The following is a 23,167-nucleotide window of genomic DNA, read 5'->3' on the forward strand; positions in this document are numbered from 1 at the left end:
ATTACAATATATTATTATATTCATATATTATACCATATTACTATTATTAATGTAATGAGAACATATTATAATATGTGATTGTTATAATATATTAGTGTACTTTAATTTGCACTCTGAAGTGTCCAGGCTTCTTGCAGTCATAATAAAATGCTGTTCAGCTACTTGCTTGAATATTCTTAATTGTACTAATTTCAAGAAAATTGCTCATGAACATTTTAACTGTAAGAAGTTAAAGCAGAAATAAAATGATATATAAAATAAAGATATAAAATTGACACTGATTCTTCTTGTCTTCAGGAAAAGAAAGTTGTTTTGAAAGGATAATCCAGAGGTTTGGAAGGAAAGTAGTTTATGTTGTCGTGGGAGATGGAGTGGAAGAGGAGCAGGGATCTAAAAAGGTAACAGGCATTTCACGGTTTTGACAAGCTAGTCATATTTGACATGATTTCTGAAAAACAAATAGAAAAACATGCTCCTGCTTTCATTCATTTTCTTCTTGTTGTTGCCTTTGTCATCATCATCGTGATCATCATCAAGAGCTTAGATTTTTTTTCTTCTTTTTTTTTTTCTGAGAAAGACCTTGATTGAATTAGCACATTCTCAAGACGGACAAAAACCCAACTAAACAAAAGAGTGGACAGCAAGTTATAATTACATAGAATTTCTGTTCAAACCACTATGTTATATAAATATGTGTAATGCTAGACAAGTCCTTTCAGGTATGTATTGAGAGAAGGCTTACACATAAATAGAACATGTATTTAAGAGGCTTAAATCTTTGTGGATGAAATTAGGATATTTACGCAAATGACAAGCATATTATAGCAGGAACAAGGGAACTTGACTGGCTGAAGACTTTGATGTACATCAGCTTGTGGTTTGATTGCTGCTCAGACACTTCAACATCTGAGTGCATTTTGTTTTTCTTTTGTTGTTTGAATGAAGAGATTTATGTTACCTGCTGCCTGGTGACAAGAATTGTGTATTCAGCTTTTCTAAGAGTCTTTGATGTAAACCAAATTCCCTCACAATAACCACATCCTTGAAAATGTTAATTAGCTAGCAGGCAGAGACCTGACCTATTTACCTGACAGGTAGGTTTCTGAAGTGAAAGGCAATGAAGAGTGAGGAGAAAAAAAAAGGTTTTTCAATGATGTGGCGTGGGGTAAAGAAAAATAAAACTTCGTACACGGGACGGACATGTCCAAGCAGGAGTTTTTGTTGTTTAACTAAATCACCAGGGCCCTGGAAGTCTGCCAGTGAAATCTTACCGAATGTGAGGGGATTCTCTCAATCATGTACTGAACTCATGAACTTGCCAATAAAGCAAACCTATTATGTGACTGGTAGCCGTGCTTAGGAGCGAAGGCCGTAAAGCAGTGGCATCTATTATGAAGCCAAGTCTTTATACAGATGTCCGACCATTATTGATGAAAGCAAAAGTGATCCATTAATGTCTGCGCGGCACAAGTAAAAGTGACATGTAATGTGAAAGGGTAATGACTTCCCAAGGGAAGCTATAAATTGAAAGGCTTCTCTAGCAGCTTACCTGGGCTAGTGGTCCAGGAAGTGAACGCCGTATCAGAAGTGACCTTGTACACAGCATTACACATTCTTTAACGTAAGCATGCATGGAACAGCACTCTAAAAGGATCCTGCAAAACATCCACACTGGAGCCCTCATGGTTTTTTTTTTATTTTTGTGAATGAGAAATGAGATAATGTCTTTGGCTTTTAAACTTTGAAGTAAAGGCAATTTACAAAACAAAAGGAAAAGTGCATTTTTAGGGTCAGCGCAAGCTGTACTCAGTGGAACGCATGCCTGCTGAGACTGTTGTGCCTGTGATAAGGACAGGTAATGGGCCGAGCAGTAAGCCTGAAGATTTCCCATGACAGGCCCTTTACAAAACCACCTGAGAGTCAGATTTCCTTCACAGATTTCCCGGGGTTATTTCTGAATGAACAAAACCTCATTTGCATTTGTACCCAAAGCTTTAATGGCTCCAGCTGCGGCGAATTGTGCCTGTGCTACATAATCTGTGTAAAAACGTTACACATTTAAATAAACTGCAATAAGGCAAGAAGTACCAAACAATTACTATTGTTTTGTGACGAAAATAATTTTACATCCCTTTTTAGTGCATATTTATGTACTACTTAATTCTTATATTTCCCTGATTTTTACTTCTCGCACACCCTTAACAATGTCATTGTAAGATGAATTACATTCGTTCTTTGTTTTTTTTTCTTTGTAGAACTTATAAATACAATGGGAAGGCAATAATGGAAGCAGAAAGTGGTGCCAGAGCATTAAACTTGACAGTCTGGAAATCCTTCTTTCCAATGCAAAGCCTACATTGCGTTTCCAGTGTGAAGAATGTCACAGCAAGGAATAGTTTATAGGCGTGATTGTTTTTCCAGATTAAGGAATGTTTGCTTACTTTGGTTGTTTGCTTTGTTCACAGCACAACATGCCTTTCTGGAGAATCTCCAGTCACTCCGACCTCATGGCCCTCCATCACGCTTTGGAACTGGAATATTTGTAGCACTGCGGCGGCTGTCTGGAACCTCAGAGCCTCATCCCACGCCTGTCCACAGACCTCATAACAAAACTCCTGTGTCTTGTGTCTGCATCCCACTTAAAACTGAGCAACACGCCCAGAGTGCTGACATACGGCCACAATTTGTCTTAACCTTTCACCTTCTTCTAAATTGAGGAGAATTAATTTATGGCAGTGCAGCTGCCGGGGCCGGGTACTGTGAATTGGCTCATTTCAAAAGCCATCAAAATGTTTTACAGCCCTGTCTGTATTCCGCCTCAGCAAAGGGTTCACACCTGTGAAAGAATCAGAGCTACCGACGCCTTCCTAAGTGAGACTTCAAATCGCACACTGCCTTGGCAGGCTCTGGCTCCCTCTCTCTCACAGCTAAACGGGACAAAGACTGTGGAGTACATCTGCTTATGGAGAAGCTCTCCTTTCGATCACTATCGCCCTGGGTATTTCCGTGCTTCTTATTTATGAACTGAGAATTTGTGATCTGCAAAGTCCAATGAAGGTGCAACTACACAGACTGGTGCCTTTCGACAGTACAGTACAAAGCACATTTAGTTCCGTCGCATCCAGAAGTACACTATAAAAAAGGGTTTCTAGTAATTTAAGAGAAGAATAATGAAAAAATAACTTTACATCGCTGAGACAATCTTGTACAGAGGAGATCTTTTTGTGTGTGTGTAAATTTGTAGTCACTGGACTATTCCTATTCAGTTTCTTTAGGTACAAACTATTGGAAGGCAGAAATGCCCTTGTAATTGAAGTATAAAAGGCTTTGGATGCACATCCATTTGTGCTGTGCCTTAAAGTGTTGATGCATTTGAGTTTTTGTTCATTATAAATATGTAGATAATGAAATTTGTGATAACTTGTTTTGTCAAAACCAAAAGCATGGATGTCACGTGTCAATGATTATTTTTTTCAAACTCTTGTGCTTTTTCTCTACCTAAGGTCACTGTTTTTCTGTTACAGTCAGTGATGGCCTTGAATTTCCACATTAAAAATCATGAAAATATGGAAATAAAATAGAACAAATGGCTATTCTTAAAAATCGTACTGTTGAAGTCTGACTTTCTGTTAATGGTGTCCTTAGTATGTTTTGTTCTGGCAAAACTTTAAAGATTGAATGAATAAACATAGCTGAGTAAATTAATGTATACAATATTGAAAGATAAAATATATTTCTGAAAATTAAAACAATACAATAAAGCTGTTTTTGCAGATGATAGTGAAACTACTTGAACAAATTGGGGTTATAGCCCCCTGACACACACAAACACACACCCTTTTCATTCACAAATTAAACAACACAGAGGGAGTAATATATGCATACAAAGTGAGAGAGAAATCGTATATACAATATCTAGTCTTTTGTATAAAAAGCAATTTAAACGAAAGTAAAAGATATTGTGATTTTTAACTATATCCATGTCCATCTTAATATGCGGTATATGTTTATTAAATAAATATGTTGTTAATATTATTAACATAATTATTGAATGATGTTTCATACGTATTTGGCCTTGAAAGGACCACTATTTGTAAACAGTAAAACTTGGAACATACAATACAATACATGTCCTATGAACTGTGAATTTCATGCCCTGGAACTTACTGAACCTTTAGATTATTTCTTATTTCCCCTCAATATGATCACTGTAGAAGACGCTCATTTCTGTTGTTTGTTACCTTTCAGTCTTGTACCTGATCTTTTTTGCACCAACTTTTCTTCACTTTTGCAAATTTGCTTATTTTATTTAAAAAGCATCTCCCCTTTATAATGGGGGTTACATATTGCTGCTAGATTGAGGTAACAGTAGACATTTCAGTGTTTTTTTTTTTAGAAACAAACGGCAAGCTTTTTTTTATATTTCAATCATGACGCAGACTGGAAATCAACATTACCTGGGCCTCACTGTTAAAACAAAAAGTTTGTTGTGTCTGCAAAAGATGTGTACAGATTTTTTTGGCATTAATTTGTGTTTAAATTAATAAAATTGATTTGTGAACTGTTAAGGTAGATTTCGTTTTTTAACAATGCTTATATGTTAATGAAAATGTTGGTATTTATAGAATGCTAAAACAGTTTATAAAGGATAGTAAAATATTAAATGTTAAAAGTTTTGATACCAAAATAAGTTAATACCTTTCGTGAATGAATATTTGACTTAATAAATATTAATTTGATTGCAATCTGTGTAGTTAAAAATGCTTATAAACTTGAGTAAATGAGAGAGGGGGAAGAATAAAGTTCTTGGGTATTATATGATCTTGACTTCAAGAACCGTATCACTTTGAATCTGTGAAGCTAGAACTGAGTATAGTAAATCAGATCCAGTTGGATAAGAGATTCTTATTCATATGTAACTGTTAAATTGGTGTCAATATCTAATGGAAGCACCTTCAATATGTATCTTTAACAAGCAAATATTTAACAGCAAACATTAAATTTGTGTTGTTGAAGGAATTACTAATCAAAATGAATTGTAGCATTGGAGTTGGTCAGAATCGTTTAATTAAAAACCACTTACAAAAAGTCAAGCAAATAATGAATTTTATAGATAATTTTTTCCTAACAATATGACATACTGGAGATTAAATCAGCTTTCAATCTAGAGGTGTTTCTATGAATTGCTGTTTGCATATTATTGTACAATTGCTTAAGACGTTAACAAAACTATCCACACATAAATATATCTCAACCTTAAAACCATAATCAGATCAGAAAAGAACACTTATTTTTTCAATTTTTTTAATATAGAATATTACTTTCCTTCTCTAACGACTTGAAGGTTTTGGAAATACCCTATCTCTTAACTCCTCTCATGTTGTTCTACACCTTTTATTTTAGAGGGATTTGCACTCAAAGGAGCAATATATCTTTCCTTCTTTTCTTCCTGCCTGTTTTGCCATCAGGAGAAATATGGTTGTGTTCATTGTCCGTCTCCCTGTTTCCTTGCTTGTTTTTGGTGCGTGATTGAATGACCTGCCTGAAGGATTTGTGACAGAGCAAACCTGAAATGTCCACAGTTTACGAAACCTTTCGTCTCCTGACTGGAACATAATAGAGAAGAGGAAATCCGGAGTGCTGCTAACTAGTTTTCTGCCACAACCAATAACTGAACAAGATCCAATGGTCTTATCAGTTCTAAGAATTTATGTCAGGAAATCCTCTGAAATAAGATCACATGCAGCATGATTAGACTAGAGATACAGATAGAAAAGTAGATGCTCTCACCTAATGGTATGTCAATCAGCTCGTGGAGTATAATGTGGCTAAGAACAGACAGCGACTCACAGAATGAAATGATTCTTTGTCATATGCATTGATTATACTGTATAAAGGAAATAAAGGAATATTATAAATGTAAAATGAAATTGGTATAAAATGTGTAATTGATTACACAGATAAACTTTATATTTTAAGTCAAGCCTCCGGTTTCTCAGATAAGTTAGTTTAAAGTCAGTTAAATATTTAATAGTTCTTGAATTGAATAATGTAGGATGCATGTGTACAGAAACTGAAAAAGAACGAAGTTAGACTTTTAGGTTTGTATTAATAAGCATTGGTGATCACCATTTTCCTAGATACACTGCATGTACGGTTTTATAGGGAAGGATCTGTGCAGAATGAGTTCCCTTTTTCTGCGATTATTTGATCAGACTCAACCTCAAAAATGTTTCTAAAAGGGAAAACAAATACCATAATAAATAATTTAAAAAGTAATTATATACCTTGTATACATTATACATTCATTTATTTTTCAGTTAAATATAAGACACCTCTAGTACCTTACACTTCTAGGAATTGTGATGATAATAAATAACAACTTTAAACAAGCCAATAGTTTACGGTTGAGCTTCAGGTCCTGCAAAGATGCTATTGTCTCACTCTGCAGACACCCACTACCTCTGATGGTGAGAGAGTAATGGCAGTGTACAGTGAATTTCTTGGTAGTATGCAAAGCAGCATATGTCTATGTTTTTAAATGCATAAAAGCAAAATTTAGATTTAATTCAAAAGAGATTTTAATCCCAATGCTACACAAAAAAATAATGCATGCTGTAGGACTAGGAGGAACATGGTTCTGGGGACTTCATCATGAAAGCAGTCTGGGTGCACTGGTGTTTGTCCTTGTTAATTTCTTTTTAAGAAAAAACTGGAGCAGTCAAAAGTGTATCGCCAAGTAACTGCTGCCAAAGCAGGAATGAAAATGAATGTTTCTGAAGACTGAATGCTGACATTTGGGCAAAAAGCAATGAAAAGCACAATGCTAGGCAGATACAACTGTCATCGTTGGGTTTTAAAAGGATATTTCTCTACCAAACAAGCCAACCGCAATGATAAGAAGCACAGAGCACGTGCTCCCGTTTCCACAACAATTTCCAAGTCTCTAGGAACTGTGATGTAGTGTGTTCACAGTAATTTGAGCCAATGCATTTTGTGTTCATAGTTCTTTTTGCATGTGAATCGGAGGAGGAAAACTCTCTGGCAGCTTTATCCAAACAACTGTTTTTGGCTTGCCTCTGTGCTCAGTTATCAGTGGAAGTTTCTGCCTGTAAGCCACTATCAATCAGTGAATATTCAACACACTAAATGGATTTGGCTCTGTGTCACCTCATATGGTTGTGCTTTATTTGTCCAACCCACAGTACTTGTGGATAGGTGTGAACATGCCAACTAGCCAAGCTAATTCCACACTGTTTTACAACACTGACACGTTTTCTAGCGCTCGGTCTGGACGGCTTTACAATGGCTTTCACAAATCATTTCTGCCCAACAAGGCCAAATGGAAAGATCTTTAAAACGAATCAGCATGACAAGTAAATCATCATCATACTGCAAGTGTGCTCTTTCAAATCACAGATGCTATTGAGCAAGTAAGCAGTTCTCATTAAAGAAGTGTTACTGGGATTTAAATCATTTTAAGTAAGAATATACTTGATACAGCTGACATCTTCTTTTCACAATCAATTACACATATAAGATACTGAATGAGGACATGGAATGTTATACCAGACAATATCTTCTAATAACTTCTTTTAAATGTAATGCAGGCACTGAATTACAGTATTAACATGATAAAATATTGTTCTTCCACAGATAAGCAGAAAAGGACATTTTCTGCAAGTAAGCTATGTACATATTTCTTACAAGAAATCTAATAAAATGGCCTGTCTGTGGGTTAAACAAGTCCTGAGTGCTCTTTGGCATTCTGTGTGTATTATATATAACTTATAACCATACATAAAAGCAAACCAGCTTTTAACAGACAGCTCTCCTTGCTGAAGAGGACAGAAGTGGACACTACATTCTAGTAATTGAGACACATGCAATAATTCTAACAGGCCATAAAAATAAAACACTTCACTAATAGTGTGTTCTCTTTACAGCTGGCCCAAGCATTTATAATAACACTTCTGCTCTGAAAATGCTTCTGAAAGCCTCAGAGGATATTTCAAAAACATCAAACCCCATTGCCACAGGGAGTTGAGTTAGTTTAAATAACACATGAAAAATATTTATGAGCCCTATTTTATGAGGTGGTCAAAGCAAAGACAGTCCAGCGTGTAACATAAGACTGGATAAAGAATAAAGGCTTTTTCTAACCGCACAGGAGAATTAAGCATGCATGGAATTTTATTTGAGCCTCTTCTCTTTAATATTTAAATCAATGATGTTTTCAGATGGTGTCTAAATGATTATGCAGAACAGGGTTAGTCTGCCAGCAGCAGCGTTTTTCTCTGTTATTCATGGAATGTTATAAAACAATAATCTTATAATGTGCATAACTGTAGTATGCTTTACCAAGGTTTAAGCTCCTAATAGACTAATGCTGTAATGTCTGAAGTCGGGACCTTCTGAAGGAGAAATGGGCCACCTGTTTTGTTTTTTTTGGTTGTTGTTTTCTGCGGTGTGTCTGTTTATGTTTTTGTCTCATATTCTGGAACTGTCATAGTTTGGAATTTTCTCTTTGTCCGAGCCATGAGTTTAAATCATGGAATCCCTGAGGATTTCTGCATTGCCATAACGACCAGGTCACATTAGGTGTCCACAGTACAGCACTGGGGGCATGACATCATCAATACATTGAGGCAAAAAGCCTGATCTGCTACTACTTTCCCATCCTCTGGAATCATGGGGCAGGCAAAACATCACATACAATGTACGATTCTTCAGTTCAATGGACTGGCTTTCAGTACTAGTTCATTCATTCATAAAATTCTGAATATTAAATAGTGGCTAAATAAATACTGTCTAAATACAGAGTACTGACTGAACAGGCATGTCTTTGAGCAAGCATGTGAAGTACTTGTGTTGTCTTCAGTGCAGGTTGACTACCTAGCCGCAAAAGCTGAAGCCAGGTACATGTGTCAGTTTGTAGTACAAATACTAATACGAATCCTACAAATAACTAGGGTTTTAAATAAATAAGGGGCTTTTGTAATTGGGACATTACAATATTGTATGACTCCTGGCAATACATGTATATAGTACTTTATTTTCTTTTTGCAATACTGTACATACAAAAACTAAACATTTTTCTGTTAAAATCCCGACGTCGGTCAAGGTCCAATGAGACTGTTCTGATCCTGTGTTCCCACGACTCCACTCTTCACCCCCTGAAACAATGTACCTATAAAGTAAAATCCCTAGATACATTGTGCTGCCCACATGAGACCTCCTCATCTAGACAGCACCCATAAAACTGTATTGCAATGATAAACAACAGTTCAATGATTCATTATATTACCCAGACAGCAATTTCATGCAGATTCACATTGAAAGACAGTAACTTTAGTGCATTATTATTGAAAAATATTATATTACATATATATATATCAAACAAAAGAACCTGATCTGGTTGAGTTACTTTACAACCAGCAGGACTATTAATAGTCACCCGGTGCCTCAGATAATAGTAGTAGCTAATGTACTTTGAACCAAAGGATACTGGAGCTCGGTTTGTGTGAAACTGCAGTTCAGAAAATATCCTTGGACACATATTTATGCTGTTGTTTTTCTAACACTAAACCTCTGTGTCATTTTGCTGATTTGCTGACAATCTTTTTTGTAGCAGTACTCACATAAAACACATATTGAGACAAGAATCAGTGTCTATTACCAGCAATTAAAACCAGCACAAAACTGTACAGCAACTATGTTGCTGTACATACTGTATCTCCGGGCCACTATAGTATTAGGACAACAACCTAAGGCGAATTACTATGGCCTATTCATAATTTTCCTGTGTATTTTCCATGACAATATTATTTGTTCAGATTGTTTTCTCTGGTTCCCAAAGTAACACAACATTTCTCCAAGCGTTTCCATGCTTTACCACGATTTTACTGTGCTTGGATTATACTGCCAAACATGGTCTTGAACTAATTTCCATTTTCCATTTACTGTTTTCTTTGCGAGGCAGACCAAAGACCTGATTGCCCATACTGGCCAAGATGTCTTACATATGTATCAGTCACTTGCATTTGAAAATGTGTTTTAGAGTGCGTGTGGGTGGATAAGGGCAACATTCACCACAGACACCAAACAGACTGGAGATGTAGGACTCCCAAACCCACTGACCACAGACTAACAGCTGCAGCACCTCCTGTTCATCACCTGGAAGAGGTCAGTTACAAACATGCCTGGACAGTATAAGAATATTACTCTTTTAAGTCCTGCACAAAGCAACAAAAAGTCAATTGAGCCTATCATCCGGCTGTGAGTTGCCTGTGCCGCACTTTTATCGGCAGTTGATGTTAAATGTCGTGCCCTGCATTTTGTGGTTGTGTTGCATTCTCACTCCTGTTTTGTAGGCCCACCAAGCAGAGCGCAGCAGTAACTTTAAAACTGTTATGGAGTTGGCTCTGGCCTCACTTGGCAAGCAAAAGCCTATGACAACTCTTTCCCTTGATTTCTGCTGTGAGCTTCTGCTTCCCGGGGGACCTAATTTGGCTCCTAAAACTTGCTCAAGACCTCCCTGTCTGGTGTTAATTGGTTCTGCTTTCCCCTGTTATGGCTCTGATTTGATCCAAGCTCCCTTTCTGCTGGCATTAGCATGAACCTCTCTGAGAGTTTTATAAACTTTCTGTCGACCAATTAATAAAACATCATTGTGTCCAGTCTTGGCTTGTTTTTACATGGTTATTCATGTTTTTCTTTCTCCCTGCCGTATAAGAATCACGTTATCCTTGATGGCGCTGCTTCATGCCTGAAGTCTTTTTTTCCAGCTTGCCTTCCCATTTCAACCCACTTCCTTTGTTTTCTCCGCACGTTTCCTACAAACCGGCAGAGCGAAAACGTGTTGAAACGAAAAAAAAAGTCACGGGGCTGCTTAGTACCTACAGCGACAGTTCTTTTTTTTCCCCCAGAAAAGCGCATAACCTTCATCACATTCAAAAATAGACACAAGATTTACTTAAGGCCTTCAGGGTGTTCACGTTTATAAATTTGTGTTCTTCGAACTTACAGTGGTTGGCATGGTGACACAGTGGTTAGCATTGTAGCCTCGCAGTGCTGGGGTCCTGAGTTCAATTCCTCTCTTTGTGGAGTTTGTATGTTCTCCTATTTGCTGGGTTTCTTCCAGGTGCTCTGGTTTCCGCCCACAGTCCGAAGACATACTGATACCATAGGTTAGCCATCTTTCTGGACACGTGGCCCCGGTGTGAGTGTGTGCGTGACTGTGTTTGTATCTGTGTGTGCCCTGTGATGGCCATGGCATCCCATCCATGGGGTTTCCTACCTTGCGCTCATTGCTTGCTGGGATAGGATCTGGCTCCACCACGATCCTCTTCTGGGCAAAGCAGTTAGAAGATGGATGGATGGATTTAGTGTCATCATTCTATTCCATGGATGAGTGTGTGGTTACTGTACCAACTGTAATGTTAAATGACATTGCCTTTGAAGCAGTTGCTTGGGACAGGAGTTGCAGTAGTAGTTTACTATTAATTGCCCAGGTACAAGTAGAGCAATCACTATAGCTGCTTTAATCATCAGCATCAGCGCAGGTTGACATGGATGCAGCATAATTTGCAAAACAGGTATGCCTTGGAGGAGCATGGGTTCAACAACCGATTATATCATGTGACCCTGCGCAACGTAGTCATGCTCTGATCCAAAATTTGTAAATCCAAAAGATCAGTGTATTATTCAGCCTAAGAGACTGAAGTCACAAATTTGCTTTTGCATGATTAAATATTACTTTTCTTGCAGATTTCTTTTTTACCTGTTAGACATTGGAGATTTCTTTTTTACCTGTTAGACATTCAAAAATGAGGAGAATGGCAACAGCAGGAAAAACAAAGCAACAGAATTTCCTTTTTAACATGAAGAAAACAAAGACTGAGAAGAGTATTATCGTGGTCGTAGCCATGATTTGCACTGTAGTTATGATTATCGCACACTTTTGTCTTTTGCTTCTCCTTTTCAAGACTGTTTCAGCTGTGCAGAAAATAATTTATTCCATTTCACAAGCAATATATATCCGAGGTGATTCCGTCCTGCAGGGGGGATTACAAAGGATTTCACTGGCGGATGCGGGAAGGAAAAGTGGTAACTGACATTTCTGGTCTGGGAACATGGCAATCAGCAACATGGACACTAGCCAACTCCTCTCATAGGCCTGAAAATGCTAAAAGCTTCGACGAGAGTAAACAAACTCTGTGTTCTGAGGAGCAGAGTCTTCAGGGACAGATCTGTTAACCATCAGTGGCTGTGTTTCATCTCACCGCGCATTTCAGCCAAGTTAAAGGGATCTTTGTGTACCTGCTTGCAGACAGGAGCTGGGAATCTGTGGCGCAGGAAACCATGGGCTTCCCCCCAGGCTCTGAAACAGACAATATATTCAGTATGCTATTCTCCACACACCTTCCCACAGGCCGACACTTAGGAATACAAACGCCCAAAATGGGAAGAGAAAAGTCACTCTTGGGTCAGGGGAAAAGGGACCAGGCATTGTAGTGTATTGTAAAATATTTCAATCTGCAAAGCAGGCTGAAAAAGTACAAATTGGGCTCAACCCAAACTTTCTTATAGTGCCTCCTTTTTTTTCCCCTCAGGAGAGAAAGAAGCTACAATGGTTCATCTGTCTGTAAACAAAAAAGTTCACTACAAATGCAAGACGATCAGTTGTGAGGTTTTCCTGTATCGGTTGGTTTTAAAAGATCAGTGCCTTATTTCTTATATCCCAGACAAAGTTCTCCAAGCCTAGCAGCTGGCAACTTTGAATGTGTTGCCATTAATGAGTACAATTCCAAACAATCCGCTAACCAAGTTCCAAAGTGTATCCATCTCACAAGAACAACTGCACCTGTGTGCTGCGATTCACACTGAATTAGTCCAAATGCTGTTAGCAGTAGTACTTTGAACTTGTTTATTCTCAAGGCTTTCAATGTTCAAAGAAAAACTTGCTATAGGACTATACACTAGAGGGTTTTCGGGACTGGGAGAGGATATTTTCCAATTATTTGCAATTAGCAATGCAGCAGTGACGACATAATGACAGAGTTGCTAATCAACATTGCCACAGGGCAGAGGAAGGTAGTTCCAGGCCACATCACTCTGTTGAAGCATTTAACCTCATCCTGAGGGCTTTTCCTTAATAGAGCAGCCCTTTTTTTTTGCCAGCTCAATCCAGGAGGAGGGGATGTTCAGACTGCGCTTGTCTGTGTTAGGAAGGAGGTATATGGTGGGGCAGCTGACAAGACTGCTAATCATAGCTTGTCTACAAATGTTGTCACATCACCAGTCTAAAAGGGGGCTTGTAAACTGTAAGAAGTGGAATGTGGTTTACCAATGTAAACTGTTGTTATGTGGTTTTAAATGGGTGGATGATTAAGACAGAGCAATTGTGATTTATTCACATCAGCATGTCTGATTTAATATTTAGCAGTTTGGGGAAAATGGTGGGATAATTATTAAATACCTCTAAAATCCATCCATCCATTTTCTGACCACTTTACCTAATACAGAGTTGCAGGGGAGCCAGAGCCTATCCCGGCAAGCAACGGGCACAAGATGGGATACACCCTGGATGGGATGTCAGTTCGTTGCAGGGCAAAATTAATCTAAAGGGATTTATTGATTAAAACTAATTTAATTAAAACTGTGCCGAGATCAGTCATTTGCTGTATACATGAAAATTACTTTATTAATTTTTAACTATTACAATTCTAACTGCTGTCACCACTTTTTTAGTAATCTATTTGATTGTTGCTGTTATTCAAAGCAATTTACATTTGTGCCCTGGGTGTTCTACTAGACCAATCTGGGTGAAGCACCTTGCTCAAGAGTATAACATCAGTGTCCCACCTGAGTGCTGAAGCCAGGATATTCCAGACAAGAACCCAGAGCCCTAACCATTAATCCACATTTTTATGGAACGTTCTGCAAACAATGCCATGGAGTTAACCCTAGGGGCCAATCATATCAATCCCACTGTTGTGTCTTTGAGAGGTAGGACGAAACTAAAGCACCTTGCAAAGACCATGTCAACTCCACACAGACAGACGCCTGAGTTCACAGCAGAACACGGGAACCCAGAACTGAGCAGCATCAGCACTGACCACAACACACTGACCACATGTAAATATCTCCTGGTGGAACGACAGAATACATCTTCTCAAGCTACCAGCTTCACAGAAACATTTTTATGGGCAGGGTCAACAGAGAGTATTAAATACAAACTTACAGTTCATGAGGACAATCGTGGTAATGACTAAAAAAGATGATGTGAATAAAAAGAAAATTTAAAAAATTGAAATGAAACCCTTCAATCTCAGAAATCCACTCATTCCTGGTTAGGGTCACTGCAAGTAACTTAAGTCAAATGACATAACCAACTTATTCCACAGTTAAATTTAGGTTCATGTCTATCTGTATAAACAACAGCTATAATTGCGCTCTAATTCTGCTGCAGATCCTGAAGACTACCATCCAGTCAGAGAAGTGCTGAAATGGAGTTTAGGGCTGGACTATGGCAGAACTGAAGAAAGGGGATTTATGTTTTCAAAATACATGTACAAGAGGGAACTGTTTACACTGTATCTGTCAACTGTGCACAGCATGCAGCAAGCTGTTCCTCAGCCTGCCTGCTGTGCTGCTGTTCTCCCCTCCTCTCTGTGTGTGCCTGAAGCCCCGCCATGCCCACTAGGACCCCTTTACCCTTTACCAGTGTCCGGTTCCGTGCCTGCAGTAAAATCTGACATAACTTTGGTGTGTCTGCTCCCTCAGATTCTCTTGAGTCCTCTCTTGCTCTCACTGTTGCCTTGTCTGCTCTTCTTCTCTCTCTCCAGCCAAGCCCTTTCCTTCCTCTTGTCTGCTGTGCCTCAGTTAACCTGTGCTCCCCCCACCACCAACACTTTTGGTTTCTGTCTCTACTTCCTCAGGCTCAGACTTCAGGCATCCTTCTGTATTTTTTCCATCCCTTCCCTGCTGTCTGCACTGGCACAGTTTCAGTTCCTCGGTACTTTCTAACTTTATCTTCCACTCCTGTCCCACACTGGCTTCTTTTACCTCCTGCTGCTTGACCTCTGCTGCTTCTGCCATTTTTCCCATACCCATATCTCCTCTGTCTGCCAGGTTAAAATCGATTTAACCTTGCACCTCATTTTTTTGGGATTATGCTTGAGCCCTAACTACTCTTTTCTCATTCTTTACCGTCAGTCCAGTATTTTCTCTATCAGTGCTGTCCCATTCTCTGCTCCACACAAAGCCCTGCTCTTCAGCTCTCCTCCGATGCCCTTGTCTTTCTGCCCACAAATTCTCCAAGGTAATGATGTCAGCCTGGCTTCCTCTTCACTCTGATACTTCTGTGACCTTGTGCACTGCTTCAGAGCAGCTCTTTTGTTTATTTAAGCCTATCTGAATTTTGTATGAGTTGAACAATTTTGGTTTGGAGGTACTCATTCATTTCAGCGATTCTTATTTCTATGAATACCACAGAATTCTTTCTGTTAAGGCCGCTTTTGACTCTGGAATCAGAGTAATCACTAAGGAGTGCTTGAGGGCTCTGTTTCACGGTATTATTCCATTACTCCATGATGAAGTTCTTCTTGGCAGCTGCAGTGCCTGTCTCTTCAGGGTATTCTTTGGTGTTGGCCTTAATTCTGTCTCCTGCTGTACTCCCCTGCCCCATGAAAAGATGGACTGTTCCCCTAAACTCTCTGGTCAGCCGTGCTTGCCTCCAATTATTCTTATGCCTGCTTCTCCTTGCCTCGTGAAATTTGTCCTATAGTTGTGTCTGTTTATCTTTGGAGGGTTAATTGCAGGTAAAAGTCCACACTCATTCATTTGGATAACCTCAAATTTGTACGGATTCTAATAAAGGCCATCTCAATTCCTTTATTATTCAAACTCCTATAATCTCTGGTCATTTTAAAAGAACTGCTAATTCACTCTTTCTTTGTGATTTTCAGAAATTCAAGCAACAAGCAATTAGCTCCATATGTAGGACCCAATCCTTTAACAAGTATTCCTCCAAACCACCTTCCCTGTTCCCAAACCAGACTTTTAGAAGATTTACCCCTTTGCACAATGCATTCTTACACAATTTGAAGAATGCATGGAATAGCATTCAACATTCACCTGCCATTTTACATTAATTCTCCTGTGTTTTTCCTCTTAGAAATTGTCCAGGCCCTGTACAATCTAAAAGAAACGCTCCAGATGAGACTTTGACCTACAAAGGTGTAGGACCTAGGCAGGACCTATCTACATTTGGGTATCTCTGTGTCATGTTTAGAAATAACCACCTGTGCTTTCCATTTTTATCCCTGTGTTTCACCCCTGAGTGTCAGGTCTGACTGTTTTTCCAAATTAAATTCTTCTATTTCATCTCAAGAGGAGTAAAATGAGTGGGACAAAGGACATTCATCTACCCATCTAAATTTAGAACCTTTCAGCTATGTCTCCACAACGACAAGATTGCAAATAAGAAAATAATAAACTATAATACACTTTGTTATAGTACTGTAGAGGTGCATTTTCAATAGCAAAAGGAAGTAAAAGTAAAGAACTCCAATACAAGTTGAGCTATGTATAATATAACAGTGATCTAATTTATATGTTTTCACATGCAAGAATTTGGATTATAAGGGGAGAACAATGCTTTGTTTTAAGTTTACAGTATTCATTTTATTACAAAATACTTACTACCAATAAATACAAACACTATTTCTGAAACTGTTAACAATTATAATCTTGTGAGCCACAGAAGCGTACTCGATTCCCTCATATGCCATTGGTGGAAACCTGAAAGTGCTTCACCCTTGCAAATAAAAAAGAACATTTAAGGAATGTGCTTTGCCTATAGAAGCCAAAGGAGGATTTCACATGAGGAAAATACTGTGGTGAATTGGCCCCAAACCCAGCTCGGCGGAGGACGGCAACACAGATGAGACAGGGCGCAGGTATGCAGCCTCACGAGGCAGAGGGTTTATTGTTTTTGAGGCTACAGGAGGGAGAGAGACTAGGGCTTGAGGAAGAAAGGGGGTGCAAGCCTCCCATAGCTTGCCATGCAGTTCAAAGAGGGAGAAAACCAGGGGTGCCCCTCCTTATATAGGGTGGAGGGGTTCAGTCGGTAAAGGCCCAGGCCAAGGTGCCAGGGGGAGCTGAACGCTACAATACTAACGCGGTATACAAACATTATCCGTTAGAATATTGACGTCGAGGTTCTGTAAGTGGAGAGCTTTTTTTCTGTTGCCTGAGAATACCTGAACATAATAGAAACAATAGAAATGGCGTCTTGTTTCCTTGGGAATGCATTTTGACACTGCGTCATTTTCTTTTAATTTCCAGGAGCGAAAACCCCACCAAAAAGGAAGCATTAGATTTCAAAAACTAGAAGTGGAGTCGTATCCACAAAACTATATTGTATGTTGTTTCTGGAGGCTGTCTCCTGCTCTTGACAATATGAACTGATGCTGCGGGACTGTGGTCTGTGAAAACGTGCAGGTTCGGACCAATGAGGAGAAGAGACGTGGGATTTTCATTCTTCTCAACCACAGCTTACAGTAGGAGACCACTCTGTCCAGGGCAGGTAGTGACACCTGCAGTCTAATCATCAGCTCCTCTTTCATTCACGTTATTCCTCTGATGTTTCTTAGAGGAGCAGACACACTTTTGATGTAGATATATCTGTCCATCCATTTTCTAGCTGGTTCATCTAATTCAGGGTGGCAGGGGAGCCAGAGTCTATCCTGGAAAGCAACAGGTGCAAGGCAGGGTACACCCTGGACTGGATGTCAGTCCATCGCAGGGCAGACACACAGACACACTCCCAGAGGAAAATTAACCCACCACCATGTCTTTGCACTGTGGGAGAAAACCGGAGCACATGAAGGAAACCCACACAGACAGGGGGACAAGATACAAAGTCATGATGTTACATGATGATGGTAAGATTCAGTTTCCTAAAACAGGAAAAAATTCACAATACACCCCTGCAAGCTTTATGTTGTATATATATATACATTTATATTTATATTATATAACTGTTGGCCACATGTGTAACAACATGGACGTGTTTTTCTATTAATCTGAGAACATATCCCACAAAGACAGTGACTCCTGACAAACAGACTAGATGAAGTGTAAAACCTAATGACTTTTTATAAGCCCAATAGCGTCATCTTTAAAATCCAAAAAGAGCTAAAAATATTACGACTTATGTGGCGTTTCATTTGAGTAAATAAAAACAGACTAAGAGTCAATGGGAAGTCCCCAAGTGTGTGTTGGAGAGGGCTCATCATTAATTTAAAATGGGGACACTGTTTATGTCTATGAAATCTTTTTAGTTTCCAAAAGCAAAAGAGAAGTCCGACTATACCACAATAATGGCAAATGTGTTCTCTGTATTTGGATTGGCCAAGTCAGAGAAACAGGGACAATAAGTTCCAAAGTTCATTAAAATCCGGTTGCGGTTTCAGTAACATATTGAAAACAATGAGCACACAAATGACAACAAAGTCATTCATATCTGCACGGCTGCTCTTGGAGTTTGGGAAAAAGCTTAAGCAAGTCCTTCTGGTATTTTTATCATTATTAAAGCACAAGGTAACAACTTGGACAAGGTAGAATTAGCACATAGTTTGCCATCAAATAAAAACACTAGGGGTGGAAAATAAAAACACAGACATGTGAAAAGTAATTATAATAAGCACCAGTTCAAGTAATAGAAGCAAACACAGGGAGAGTAAATCCTAATGTTTAAATGTCATGTATTGACTTCCTATTTGTCTTCTACTCCATAATAAAATCACTACTTTCCAAATACCTGTACAATCTCCGCATTTCAAGCTACCATGTCCAATTATTCTCATTTGCACTTTAACCTGGATGGTCATTTCATCCACTGTAAATTAGAAGGTGATATATACAGTATGCACCAAATATATCGATCAGTCATTGATTGAAGTCTCTGGAGCAAAGAAGAGCATTGCTCAAGAGAATGTGTAATAAATTCAGTTTTGCATGTACTAAGGACATAATATGTCACAAAATAACTACACATATTTAAGGGACTTGGAGCTGCTACAATAAGATCCTGGCAATTGGTTAAATGTTTTATTACTTGTGTACCAAAAAAAATAAGAGTATTCATATTTCAGCCACAAGCACAAATAAGATAAGATAAGATCACTTTATTGGCCATATACAATTTCTGGTATTAGCAATTTGTCTTTTCACATACTGTACCCTTTGCTCTCCATGAGACACACGGACAGGGAGAGAAGCTTGGGGTCAGAGCGCAGGGTCTGCCATTTATACGGCACCCCTGGAGCAGTTGGGGTTAAGGGCCTTGCTCAGGGGCCAAATGGAGTAGGATTCCTCTGCCGGCAGCAGGATACAAACCAGCAACCTTCCAGCCACAGGCACAGATCCTGAGCCACAGAGCCACCACACTGCCCCAAATTGCTACACGAATGGTTTGAAATTTTCTGCCTCTTGCAAAACACTCCAGTTCACCGATTTACTTACAGGAGTGATTGTTAGGTTCTTTTTGTTTTGAGATGAAAACAAAATAAAACACTTTTTTTGACAACATAGTCATGGGGTAAATGGTTTGTGGTACTGCTCCTGGCTTTTGTGTGAGGAATATTGCACGGAAATGATTTACTGTCCTAATCTGCTGGACTGCATAACACCATTTAAAATAATCTATAAAGGGCTAAAGCCCTTCAGACACTTCAGAAAAAAGGTTAGTGTAGTGGATGTGAGATGTACAGTACCTTACTGCAGTAGCAGTAACTCCCAAGTTGTGGCTATTGGAGTGAGCACATCGATACATACTGTGTGCTCTGCTGTACATTAGTGCATTTCTTGTTATATGTACCATAGTTGTGTTTAAGGGTAAAAACACAACGGTTAGCATTGTTTACATATTTTACGTTTTTTAGTTTTCAAATTACAAATTTCTCATTTCTTTGGGTGACATGATGAACATACTGTATAAGGATCTACACAAAGTCTGCAATCCTGGCAAAGCCTCAGTGTGATGGTGTCCGAGCAAGTGAGTTTTACTTGGAGAATCTCTATAAGCACACACATACTGTACCTTGGTATTGGATGAGGCTCCTAGGTTTAACTCTAAGAAGCACATGCTCATCCTAGAGTACCATGTGCTAGAGAAACATTCTAAAACTCTGAACCGAGCACAGTCTTCTGTAGCAGAGCATAAGGAGGCATAAGAAAAACGCCTGAGGTGAATTGCACTTCATCTGCACGGAAAAAGAAACTCCTTACACTTAAACAGTGCTCTTATAAAAGATCCGCAAGAGAAATGGCAAACACCATCACAGATAAAAATAATACATTTCTTTACTATTTATGCCGTATAGGTGGATGTCAAATAAATCTGTGAAACTGGGAACTTGAGATGACAAACTAGAGACGATACTTGACAAAGCATTTCTGGAACTCAAAATCCTAAAGTGTGAACCAAAATACTCTGCTTTTATCATGTACAGTACAGTGCCCATGACAGTGTGTGAATTTGAATAAATGACAATGTGGAAATCTATCTGGGTTATATTCACCCCGGGAATAGGACGGAGGTAGAACTGGGGTACATGGGTGAAGCAGCACACACCCCAGTGGCTGACTGAGAAAGGTATGAAATGTGGCGTGAATCTCACTGTCCTGGATTGAGAATACAATGTCTGATGGATCTTCAGGTTTTGCCACACTTAGATCTTGTTGTGACAATTGGGTTTTCACAGTTCACTTTGCAGTGCAAAGAATCTGTCTTTTAGCTTTTAAATTGCCTGAATGCCCTCAAGAACACGTCTCCTGAACCAGGCAATAACCCTATTAACAACAGACATCCGAATAACCAGTGCCTTAGAGATTTCCCTCTGCTCTTCAGGGACATCTTGGTTTGCCCCTTTAAAGACCACAATCTTAATGACCTATTTTTGTCATTACTTCATTGGAATGACCCATATGTATCTCTTCACATTCATTTTAGTAAAAGTCCCTCCAATATTCTGTGATGGTAAGAAAAAAAAACTCCCTTCCAATATCAGAAATACTAATTTCCGGAAGTCTAATTCCATATGATTGACAGTATTCATTTTGAGCAAAAAGAGGCTTAAATATGATTGAGGGAAAAAAATCTTTTTAGCCCCAACAGAAGGTTCTACCTCTAGGGTATGTGTGAGAGATAGTCATAATACATTGACATTAAGCCCATTAGTTTTATGACATTGTCAAGCAGGGATTATTGGAGATTTGTTTAAATAATATGCAAAGGTTGATTAGTGGAAAAAATCATAGCAAAACTTTTAGCAGACTTTATTTAGCAAGTTGTTGAAAAGACTTTCTCAAAAAGTCAAAGACGGAGTGTTGTTAATTAAAATGAATAACAGTGTTGACACTCCCCAAATGAAAGCCCCATTGTTCATCCCTTCTGTCTCACTCTATACTTTATTAATAAATACATGTAACTTAATAAGATCAAAGTTGTGATACGATCTTAATTCAGCCCAAGTCCCTACAGGCTTTTAAAGCAAAGAACATATATATGACAACTGATGTTCAGGAAGTCGCGAGCACAATCTAGATTAACAGATAATTTTTTTTTTGCAATTTTGTAATATTTTTCAAACCTTAAATTACACCCTGGCCTCCCCAGTCTCTCTCCCCCCCTAAAGAATAACAGTTGTTTTTTAGAGCTGAACTAACCCTAAGGCCTTTTCCAACTTACTAAGAATTTAGCAAAGAACATATAGTGAAAAGCAAGGTGTTAAATAATGGGTTTCTGCCCAGCCCATGCCACTGAACTAAATTTATCTTGGCCCATTGACAACACAGGGTCAGCCCCATGCTCTCCCTGTGATTGTTTCTGACCTAGTAACGTGAGACTCACTCTGAAGAAACTTTTTATGCTGTTTTTCACACCCAGAAAAACACTTTCTGAGTTTTATCTTGCCCCGTTTCTTGAGCACAGGTTAGGACTGGAGGATAGAATATAAATTGTTTTTCTTTTGCAGTGCAAATGTCCAAAAATACATTCTCATTTTGACAGATTTTTCTTTTCTTTTTCTGCACTCTTTGGGAAAATATATATTTTGGCAAAGAAAGCAAATGAAGCATGTTAAGAACAAGTGAGATACATGAATATGTGATTTTCCTAGTCATTTTTTGAAAATGTATTTTTCTTTGGATTTATTGGATGTCCAGGAGAAAATACCTGGCAGATCACACATACATGAACTGTAAAACAGTATTCATCAGGACCTTGGTTATTAAGAAGCCCAGATAGATTTCAACATTGTCATTTATTCAGATTCACACACTGTCATGGGCACTGTACTACTTGATAAAAGCAGAGTACTCTGGTACACACATTAGGATTTTGAAGAAACATTTGGCCAAGTATCATCTCTAATTTGTCGCCTCAAGTTCCCAGTTTCACAGATTTATCTGACATTCCCCTCTATGACATAAAAAGTAAAGGAATTATTTTTTATTGTGATTTTTACTTGAGATAGTGTTTGCAGTTTCTCTTGTTGATGTTTATAAAAGAAGTTATTCACACTTTCTAAAGGCACATAAGGATATTATTCTGAGGCTATCCTTCCGCACAGACCAGTAGCAGCTGTCGGAGAAAATAATTTGATTTGACATTTTATCCTGTGAAAGAACTGTTTTTTTTAACCTTATTTGTAAGAGGAAAAAGCATCACTTAACCATTCTCCTAGGTTCGGTGTGCCGATAGACTTTACATGACATTAACACATTTCAGAGAATATAATGATTTGAAAAGAGATTTCTCTAGACAAAGATGTGGTTTATTCATAGTTTTAGCTTCATTTCCTGTCTCGTCCTTCTCCTCCCCTGACACAACTCCTACACATGCATGTTTTGCTGGCTCTCTGACAGGTAAGAGGATTTCAATTAGTTTACCTCTGAATGCGCTGAGAAATGTGATTAATGAAGGCAATTAGTCACTGTCATGTCATCCCCTACTTTTTTTACAAATCATAAGCCAACGTGTCGATGTCAGTGAGCATAAATCACATCAACTCTGCTTTTCAATAACGTTTTTATGAGTTTTGTCTGCTTCACATAGAAAATGAAATATATTCTTCAAACAAGATTACATATAGTA

The 23,167-nt window shown here is 38.5% G+C and overlaps 1 protein-coding gene across 19 annotated transcripts in view; it reads left to right on the forward strand.

Moving 5' to 3' along the window:
• eya1 (EYA transcriptional coactivator and phosphatase 1) overlaps window positions 1–4,568 on the forward strand; it is a 115,705-nt gene extending 111,137 nt beyond the window's left edge. For all 19 annotated transcript variants that reach the window (XM_088642238.1, XM_088642250.1, XM_088642253.1 and 16 more), the window contains 2 exons: window positions 298–398; window positions 2,466–4,568. In XM_088642238.1, the coding sequence (XP_088498364.1) occupies window positions 298–398; window positions 2,466–2,546 (182 nt within the window). In that variant the 3' untranslated portion in view covers window positions 2,547–4,568. The remainder of the gene's footprint in view (window positions 1–297; window positions 399–2,465) is intronic.
• Window positions 4,569–23,167: the final 18,599 nt, after the last annotated feature.

The sequence above is a fragment of the Lepisosteus platostomus genome, chromosome 8, assembly GCF_059453375.1.
Source record: "Lepisosteus platostomus isolate fLepPlt1 chromosome 8, fLepPlt1.hap1, whole genome shotgun sequence".
Taxonomy (NCBI): Eukaryota; Metazoa; Chordata; class Actinopteri; order Semionotiformes; family Lepisosteidae; genus Lepisosteus; species Lepisosteus platostomus.